Source organism: Gracilinanus agilis, chromosome 1 (assembly GCF_016433145.1).
Source record: "Gracilinanus agilis isolate LMUSP501 chromosome 1, AgileGrace, whole genome shotgun sequence".
Taxonomy (NCBI): domain Eukaryota; kingdom Metazoa; phylum Chordata; class Mammalia; order Didelphimorphia; family Didelphidae; genus Gracilinanus; species Gracilinanus agilis.
In genome coordinates, this window is record NC_058130.1 from 195,718,943 (window position 1) to 195,729,691 (window position 10,749).

General features: G+C 35.9%; 1 protein-coding gene across 5 annotated transcripts in view; it reads right to left on the bottom strand.

The window, feature by feature from the left end:
• Positions 1–10,749, bottom strand: part of LOC123233386 (retinal dehydrogenase 1) — a 161,381-nt gene that overhangs the window by 33,260 nt on the left and 117,372 nt on the right. For 3 of the 5 annotated variants that reach the window (XM_044659530.1, XM_044659523.1, XM_044659518.1), the window contains exon 1: positions 4,256–4,386. The exons of the other annotated variants lie outside the window; for them this stretch is intronic. In XM_044659530.1, coding sequence (XP_044515465.1) covers positions 4,256–4,342 — 87 coding nt within the window. In that variant the 5' untranslated portion in view covers positions 4,343–4,386. Of the gene's footprint in view, positions 1–4,255; positions 4,387–10,749 lie in introns of those variants that run through there. 5 annotated transcript variants of the gene reach the window in all.

Here is a 10,749-nt window from a genome sequence, read left to right on the forward strand (position 1 = left end):
CTCTCTCTCTCTCTCTCTCTCTCTCTCTCTCTCTCTCTCTCTCTCTCTCTCTCTCTGTATCTCTCTTGTTTCCAGGACTTCAATTTAGGATGATTGAATGCAAGAGGCAGAACTGGAGAGGCAATCACTTGGGCAAGTGCAGTACATCAAAGAGGAATCTGGGATAAAGTCAGGAAAGGCTAACTTTGACACTAATATCTACTATTTTAAATCATGCAACTGGATCTAGTCTCTTACCCTCTATGAACCTGTTTCTTTATTTGTAAAATAGTCCATTATAATACCTGTACTATATCTATCATGAAAGGTTATTGTGGGTATTGAAAGGGATAATCCTGGGAATCTGGTTAAAAAGTTGACAAAGTTCTATGAAATATCAGCTTAAGGTTTAACACCTAATACAGTATAAGAGAAACTTTTGGCAGACTTTTTATAAACATATCCATTTCTCCCCCAACAAATCTCACCTTCCATTAGACATGGTTGTTTATTTGGTCTTTTTGTACATAATTTTGTTTGTAATGGGGAAACTTCAATGTCTCCTGGAGACATAAAATTCAGATATGAGGAAATTTAGTTTTCAAATTTTTGATAGGGAGCACAGTACCTTTTCTCCCATCTGATGTTCAACCTCTTAACATATCAGCATGCATGTATTACAGGAAAGTTTTTAAATCAACTTAATTTATATATAATAAGATTACCAATAGAGCTAGAAGAGACCATTAGGGGGACATCTCCTACAATGCCTCCATCAGGACAAAGGAAGAAATAACAAGGAATGAAAAATGTCAGAAATTAAAAATAAAAACAACCATTGAGATTAAAAATATATATAACAAAGCAGAGGGAAAAATGGTAGAATGCAAATTAGGGGAATGGAAAAAAATAGCACTTTCAGTTCAATTTTTTTTTATGAAAGGAAAATCTGAGGAACAATTTTCAAGAATGAGTTTTTAGAAAAATACTGAATATTAATGTTGGCTAACCCTTAGCTTCTTTTTAAAAATTCCTTAGGGAAAAGGAGAGGGAAGTTAAATAATTTTTCTTATTTGAGAAGTCATACGTACTCATCCTATGCCTTATGGGAAAAAAAGAAACTAACAACAACAAAAAAAAAACTTATAAAAAATTGGTTCCTATAACCCAAATGCTTTAGTCTTAATATCTTCCTTCTGAGTTTTATTCCATGAGGTTTATGGGGCATTAATATTTCCACTAAGAACTCACCATAAAAATGAAAATAAAATGATTATAAAAGCAACAAAAAAAGTTTAAATGAATTTTTGTACCTCCATACTACAAAGAATACTTAGTCGAAGCTTTGAGACTTCTTAACTCAAAGAAGCAAGTCAAACCAATAGGAATTCACATTTCATTCATTTGGTTATAGGGTTTGCTTAGTTGCAATACATAATCACTGAAGCAATTTTGTATTTTACATAACCAACATATATTTCAAATAAGAGCTACACAATAAAATGAAAATAAAGTGGTTATAATAGCACTCAAACAAGCTTAGACACTTTTCTATACCTACAGAGCATGAAGAATACTTACTTAACTCAGAGAAGCAAGTCAAAACTCAGGGAATTCAAGTTTGGGCAAATATTTGTTTCATTTCTTTGTTTTAAAGGGTGTACTTATTTGCAATCCATAATGAATGAAGCAGATTATAACTTGCATAATCAACATATATTTCAATTAAGAGCTACACTATCAAAATGAAAAATGAAGTTATTATAATAGTATCAAAATAAGTATAAACACTTTTCTACAACTGGGTTAGAAAACATTTGGAGCCTTGATACCTCAACTCAGAAGACCAAATCAAAGCAAGGAGACTTTAAATTTGGGTGAACATGTGAGTTTTATTTTAGGATTCAGGCATGTATTTTAATTGTCACACATAATGACATAGCTAATTTTATAACTTAAATAATGAAGATTGCCCATATATCTCTTTAAGTCACATTCTCTAAGAATGTGCTCCTGATGATCCCCTTTTTCTCCTTATGCAAAAAAAGTAGCAACTTAAAGCACTGCCTTTTTTTGGCTCTCTTAGGAGCTAGAAATAGTTATAAAATTGAATAGTTGCCCCTGTTACATACATACTTTATTTACACAACAGTTGTACTCTTGGGAAGTATCATGATGACTGAATTTTCAAACATTAAGGATTATGGCCTAACATGGAATTTATGGTTTCAGATATGTTTTATCTGAATTTTTGATTAATTTTCCATTGAAAATGATTTTTAATACTTCACTGTCAATTTCCTAAGTCTTTTATCCCTTTTCAACAGGTAATGATCTATAAGCAGCCTCTTAAATTATTTAGGAACCTTGATATTTAAAGGAGTATTAGAAATTCTCTAGATTATTAATTATTGTCCCAGAGTACTGATTAATCTGTGTTGTAAATACCTAATGAACAGAGAAACAAAACTGTCATGAAAGAGACTCTGTAAATGGACAACTCAATATATGCTATAAATTATTATAGAGTGTCATGTGATTTATAACCTTAGAATTCAATGCATCAGTCTGGGAAGACTCATATGGACTAATGAAATATAAACTGAAAGGAACCAGAGAAACAATTTGTCCAATAGTAATAATACAGTAAAGATAAGCATCTTTAAAAGATACAATGACCAACCGCATTGCCAAAGGGCTCATGATAGATAAGTTTTCCAATTTTAGATAGAGGACTGATGAAAATCAGAATGTATATTGAAACACATTCATTTCCTGGACAAAGCAAGTGTGAGATTTTGTTTTACCTGGCAATATATATTTGCCACAATTTCATTTCTATTGCCTTCTCAGTGGGTGGAGAAGTGGGTAGAGGGAAGAAGAGAATTTACTTAAGCATGACACAAGAGAAGAGAAAGTAGAACATTGTCAGAATGTTAAAAGGGGCAAATAACATTTATTCCAATTCAGTCTAGGTCAATATACAGGGAATTAAAGACCAAAGAGATTATCATTTCGTTGATTTCACTCATCAGTTTATAGAGGAAAACTACATATATTTATCAAACTGAATTATCCCAGACTACTATGTGTAATTTTGCATTTTTAACAATATTTATTTAAGGAGCCAACTTTATGGGAAAGAAACTTAACTGTAATGTAATATAACCTTGGAATTGACAATACATAAGAAGATAGAAGATGTTTTGGTTATCATATCTTTACTGTATTCATTGGCTCCCTAAACTTGAGATTCAAGGTTATTTGCAATAAGAGTAAAAGAAAATTTATATCTCCAAATTATGCATTTCTGAAAGGAATACTCTGCAATATTTGACACTTTCAAAAAAAAAAAGCTCATTACAATCAGTTTTATAAAAACAGAAACATGCTAAATTTTAAAATACTTAAGATTACCAAACTGTAAACAAGAATTAACTAGCCTCTTTTCTTCCAGTTTCTCTGTTATTAAAATGGGTATGTTTAGAAAGCAAAATGGACTTTTATGGAGTTCATATATGAATATTCTCATCTTCTGCCTTGTACTGTAGTCGATCAGTTTCAGATTAAATAACAAACACACCCACGCAATGTTAGCTAATTGGATGGGGATAATCTTTCTTTAAAGGTCTTGCTATTTGACTTGAAGGCTTTTACAGAACAGCTTGGAATAGCACAGATCTCAGGAACATTTTTAGACTTAATAAAGCTGAAGCCATATCTTATTTTCACTTTAGCCATGACTTCCTAAAAGGGAATGCTTTGGCTCTATTTTCCCATTAATGTTGACTAGTTTGCTTCTGGGCATCTGTGCCAATAGCAATAAGCTTGCCTACTGAGATAAATTCATAAACTCATAATGTATACTTCATGTAGGATGCAGAGTTTCCTTCAGCTTTTTCCCCCAAATTTGAACACTGAAATAATTATCCTTAAATATTCCCAGGTCCCACCTATATATACATATGAGGCTACACAGTAACTAACTATACCGGTTAAATGAAAATGATTTGTACCCTGCTCCTATAAGAAGATTTGCTAGCAGAAGAGGTGAGCTTGGATCAGAATCCAAGCAAATTTGTAAAAGGTTATTTTTCCTATTTAATATCTTGTATTTAGTAAGATTCTTTACCAAATTCTCATTTTGCATGACTACTTTTTATTCATATAAGATACTTTAAATAAGGCTACTATAAATTAAACTTCCCACTCTCTAAATGTGCATATTTCACCTGTCCAAGACAAGGTAACAGATATGCAGTTGAAATCTACTCACCTTAGTATACTGAATTTTTAAGTTGGTGAGTGGGGCAGGTACAGCCCCCTCTGCAAGATTCGCCGAGGTCTGCTCCTTAGAAGACATTTCTGGGCTGATCCTAGAGGAACAAGAGCAGTAAAGTAGTTAACAGACTCAGGGATTTTGTCCAGACTGAACCCTTGGCTTTATTTGTTCCTTTTAAAATGAACTGACTGAAGGTCATTTGCATACTGGAATGTGGTTGGCTGAACCATTTCAGAGCAGAAAAGAAACTGAAACTACTTTCTTTGTAAGAAAAGATCCTGACTTTAAAAATAATGTTTTTAAGAAAACATTATATCAAACTGGTAGCAAGTCAGAGATACAGTTTATTATTTGCAAATGACACAATATAAAAGAAAATTGAAACCTGAGAAAAGAGTAAATAGTTGCTTTGACTATTGAAGCTGAGATCATTCCCTCCTACTTCCTCACCCCCTTTACTCTTTAATCTACCATGGAACATATTTCTTTGACAGATGCCAGCAAAGGGAATAACACAGTAGACTTGGGGTGTTCCATTTTCTAGAATATATTAGTTGGGAAAGATTAATGTTTATTCTTTTTTTTTTTTTTTTAGTTAAAAGACTATGTAATTGCACCCTCTACGTGTTTCCTCACTTGTGTCTCATAACATCTTTGACATAAATGCTACTGCTTATCTCTATTTTATTTTAGTAAAAAAAATTTTTTTTGAAACCCTTACCTTTCTGTATTAGAATCAATATTGTATATTGGTTCCAAGGCAGAAGAATGGTAAGGGCTAGGCAATGGGAGTAAAGCGACTTGCCCAGAGTCACACATCTAGGAAGAGTCTGAGGCTAGATTTGAAGCTAAAGCCTCCAATCTCTAGGCCTGGCTCTCAATCCACTACCCAGCTGCCTCCTTATTTCTGTTTTAAAGATAAGGAAACTAAAATTAAGTGATTTGCTCAAGGTCACACAACAAACAAGTTTCTGAAGGAGGATTCAAACTTAGGGCTTCTTGATTCTCATTGTAGCTTTTTGTTCACTCATTGTCTGCTCAGTTAGTTTCTTTGAGTGAGTAAAAGTTCTTTCCTCACTTATTCATTGTGACTCAGCATTTTGGCGAAAGATACGAACAAAGTTATTTGTGGTCTAAAAGTTAATAGAGTAAAGTTCAAGCTTTAATATCTCTAACAGAACTAAGACTTTTGAGATACTTCATGAAAAGATAATAGAGGAAATCAATAGAGGGAAATCAGTAGCATAAACTAATGAACAAATGTTTCTTGTAGAATATGGGATTTCAGTTGGGCCTTGAAAAAACGCCAGGAAAGCCAAGAGACAGAGATGAAGAGGAAGAGAATCTCTACCATGAAAGAAAACTAGGGAAAAAAAAAATCATAGAATGGGAGGATGCAGCGTTCTCTGTGGGAAATAGCATGCAGGCCTGTGTTACTAAATCTCGGAATATTTGGGGGTGATTAAACTATTAGAAAACTGGCAATGTAGTCGATCAAGAAGCATTTTTCAAATCCTCAAATGTTCCAGGTTATGCTGTGTTAGAGTCCTGAAGGATTAGCACCAGAGGATTTTCTCTTTGATTCTGGAAATAGAGGGAGACAATGGAAACTGAATAAAGAAGTGACATGATAAGACAGAATATTTAGGGAGATCAATTTCTTTGTGACATGAAGAAGAATCAGAAAGCTATTGCAACAATATAGCCATGAGTTATTTAGAGCTTATACCAGATTGCTAGTAATAGCAGAAGAGAAAGAGAAATATCTGAGAAATGTAATTAAGGTAGAATAGCAAGCATTGAAGAAATATTTGTTAAATAACTGACTGAATGATTGGCCCCTAGACCTACCTTCTAGGATCTCATTTACATTAGGATTTACTCCCTAGGTAAATGTTAGAAAGAGGAAACACTTGAAAGGAGCAGAACCAGGAGAACATTATACACAAAGGCTGATACACTGTGGTACAATCGAACATAATGGACTTCTCTACTAGCAGCAATGCAAGGATCCAGAGCAAGGCTGAGGGACTTATGAGAAAGAAAACTAGCCATACTCAGAGGAAGAACTGTGGGAGGAGAAACACAGATGAAAAACAACTGCTTGAACACATGGGCTGATGGGGATATTATTGGGGATGAAGACACTAAACAATAACTCTAGTCCAACTATCAATAATATGGAATTAGGTCTTAATCAATGATACATGTAAAACTCAGTGGAATTGTGCATCGGCTAAGGGTGTTAGGGGGATTTGGGGGAGAGGGAAAGAACATGAAACATGTAACTATGGGAAAACATTCAAAACAAAACAAATAAACAGACAGACAGATAGATGATAGATAGATAGATAGATAGATAGATAGATAGATAGATAGATAGATAGATAAAAAGAGGAAACATTTGCAGACTGGGCTATGTTTTCTGATTTTGTTGTTAAGACAATGCGCCAAGCATGGGCAATCCAAAGAGGTACCACCACTGTGTAATCTCATTTTAAAGCCCCAAAGATTTATTAAGATGAAGTTGGTAGCCAGTCAGATAAATTGCTGGGCCTACAGTCAGGCAAACCAGAAATCAAATATGGCTTCAGACACTCACTAGCTGTGTCATCCTGGACAAGACACATAACCTTTTGTTGACTTCAGTCTCCTCATTTGTAAAATGGAGATAAAATTGCACTGACTTCTAGAGTCATGTTTGATTCTACATAACCCTTATTGAGGTATTCTTGGCAAAGATGCTGAAGTGGTTTGCCATTTCCTTTTCTAGCTCATTTTATAAATGAGGAAACTGATCAAAAAGAGTTCAGTGTCTTGGCCAGGATCACACAGATAGTAAGTGTTTGAGGCCAGATTTGAACTTGAGTAAATTAATCTTCCAGATTCTATCCACTGAGTAAATAGTATATTGGAGTCTTGAATTAAATTAAAGGAATTATAATGCTTAACTAAAAGAAGAGAAAGCTTAGAGTATATCTTTTAGGCTTATTCAGGGGTTAAGAAGATTATCATTTAGAAGATGCATTTGATTTATTTTAAGTAGTCTGGGGGGGGGCGCAGAACTAGAAGTAGAGGATAGAAGTTAATGATAAAACAACTCTGATCCAACCCCACACTTATCAGATTGGCTAAAATGACCCAAAAAAGGGGGCAGCTGGGTGGCTCAATGGATTGAGAGCCAGGCCTAGAGATGGGAGGTCCTAGGTTCAAATCTGACCTCAGACACTTCCTAGCTGCATGACCCTGGGCAAGTCATTTGATCCCCCTTGTCCAGCCTTTACCACTCTTCTGCCTTGGAGCCAATACACAGTACTGACTCCAAGATGGAAGGAAAGGGTTTTAAAAAATGACCCAAAAAGAAAATGATAAATGTTGGAGATCTTGGAAAATTGGGACCCTAACTAATACACTGTTGGAGATACTGTGAACTGACACCACCAATCTGGAGAGCAATATGGTCTATTGACATACTGACACAGAACAATAATAACTCCATTAAATTGTGTACTCTTGGACCTAGAAATAGCACTTCTAGGTCTGTATCCCAAAGAAGATCAGAGATAGGGGGAAAATGATGTACCTGTTAAAAATATTTTAGTAGCTCTCTTTCCATTTTTCTAATATTCAATTTTCCCATTTCCCCTGAAAAATAGCAAAAATTTATAACCAAGGTGGTGTTTATCAATTGGAGAATTCCTGAATAAGCTGTGATATATGGTTATGATGAAATTCTATTATGCAGTAAGAAATGATGAATAGGAGGATTTCATAAAAAATCTGATGCAAAATGACATGAGCAGTATTAGGAAACCAGTATTTACAGTAACCAAAATATTGTGTATGATGATCAATTGTGAAGGACTAACTTATTATCAGTAAAATGTTCTAAGATAACTCTAAGGGACTAATGATAAAAAATACTATGCACAGTTATAGAAAGAACTGTTGAAGTTATATTACAGAACAAAGCATGCCATCTTTACCTTTATTTCCTAATGAGTTAAATTTTTTAATTATATATTTTTTATTGTATGTACAATACATGTTTTCTGTCATAGCATGGAGAATATGGAAATATTCATTGCATGAACACAATGGTATAACCTCTATCAGACTGTTTACTGCCTTGGGGAGAGGAAAGGGGATTTAGGGAGAGAATATGAATTGCAAAATGTCAGAAAACTGCTTTCATAAATTATTTGTGTGTGTAACTGAAAACAATTTAAAAGTACAAAAAAAAGGAATGGGGGCAATTGGGGGTTGGGGGTGTGAGGAGCAGACTCATTGGCTGCTAAAATCCTATCCAGGGCAAACAGACAAGAATGACACTTGATGAGAATGTGTAAAGCAATGAGAAATCTGAATTCTACCTGTAAGATGTGTAAATAGAATTAGCTCTAGCCCATTCATAGTTAAAACTCTAGCCACCAGAGATAATGTCATATCCACATCCCTTAGTGGGGAGGGGAGATGAGTTACCCACACATGACAATAAGTAACAAATCAAGAACAAGGGGCTGCCCTTTGGGCAGTCCAAATCAGTGTAGAGGCTGCCATTTGTCCACTTGAATTAGAGGTGGACCCAAAGGAAGTGAGGAAAGACACTATCTCTTCAAGTATGTTGGTTACTTCCTGTTGGGGCAGTTCCCCCTTTGAACTTGGTGCTGGAGGATCTCGGCTGAGATCTCAGGCAGTTTACATTCTGAATGGTCACATGGGTAAGTTAGGCTGACTTCCTTGGCCTACCTTGGTGTTTCCAGATTCTCTACCTTAAGTAGGCCTCTTGCCTCTCTGATTGCTAAGGCCTTGTGGTATGTAATCTAGTTTAATTAGCCTTTTAATCCTCTCTCTCATTCCAGGCCTCTGCAGGCCAGGACTAGCCTCTCCCTCTCTCTATTTCCCTTGCCTTCTACCCTTCCTAATTGTAAATAAACTACCTTAAACCCGATCCTGACTTGAGTTTATTTTAATTATGGAATCAATCTGAATTATTGATTCCTGGCGGCTACACTTTAAATATATACCTATAAAATAACAAAATCTCCCTCTTACAAAGATAAATGCCCCTGTGGCCATCACCGTTTCCCTGGATTGCTGCAGCACCCACCAGGGGGCGGTAGTGCCCACTTTGGGAATCACTGCTCTAAATGATCACCCCAATGCAATTAGTAATATGGAAATAGGTCTTGATCAATGACATATGTAAAACCCAGTGGAACTGCTCATTAGCCACAGGAGGGGTGTGTGAGGAGGGGAGGGAAAGAACAGGAATCATGTAACTATGGGGAAAAAAAACACAAACAAAATCAATCAATTAATTAATTAACTTAAAGCACCCTCTTTGTGCCCAGGATCTTATCCTCTCCTATCTCTTGGAGAAGCTTGCCCTGAGGATAATCCAGTCTTTCCCTAGCATCCTTATCTACTACCTAAAAATTCAGTTCCACAGGAACTGATACAGGAAATGGCTTTAGAGATCTCCTAGTAGTCCAATCCCTTCATATTCTATTGATGAGAAAAACTGAGGCCCAGGAGGGAGTTTTGTCCAAAGTTATTCAAGTTATAGGAGTAGTATGTAACTATGTGGATGAGTTTTCAATACAGGTCTTTTCATTACAAATTCAGTGATTTATTCATTATACCTTCATATCGGGTATGCTACAAAACAGAACAACACTGGCAGTGCTCCAGGGCTTTCAAATATAAGCTCATTTGATGTTTCATGTTTTTGGAAGATATTCTGGAATATCGCTTTTGGAGGTCAGTGATAGCATTTTTGTCTTTGTTTGGATCCCCAGCACTTAGCAAGGTGCCTGACACATTTTTGCTGTTGTTGAGTCCTGTCTAACTCTTGGTGACCCCATTTGGTTTTTTCTTGGCAAAGATCCTGGAGTGGTTTGCCATTTTTTTTCTCTAGCTCACCTTATAATGAAGAAAATGAGGCAAACAGGGTGAAGTGACTTGCCCAGGGTCACATAGCTAGTAAGTGGCCAAGGACAAATTTGAACTCAGGAAGATGAGTCTTCTTGACCCTATCTTGACCCTATCTTGAGGCTATCCACTGCTCCACTTAGCTGCCTGGGCCTGACACATAGTAGGTGTTTACTAGATTTTATTTTTTTTAAACCCTCACCTTCCATCTTAGAATCAATACTATGTATTGGTTCTAAGGCAGAAGGCAGCAAGGGCTAAGCTATGGGGGTTAAGTGACTTGTCTGGGATCACATGGCTAGGAAGTATCTGAGGCCCCATTTGAAGCCAGAATTTCCCATCTCTATTCCTGGTTCTCAATCCACGGCGCTACCCAGCTGCCCTACTTAATAGAATTTATTGAATGACTGCCCAAATAGCAAACCATACATTAGGACTCACAGAATTTCAGTGTTTGAAGGCATGTTGGAGCTCCACTAGTCTAGCAGGGCCCTGAACACTAATGCCCTTTACAATGTCCCCAGCAAGCAGTCTTCAGTCCCCTACCTGAAGAC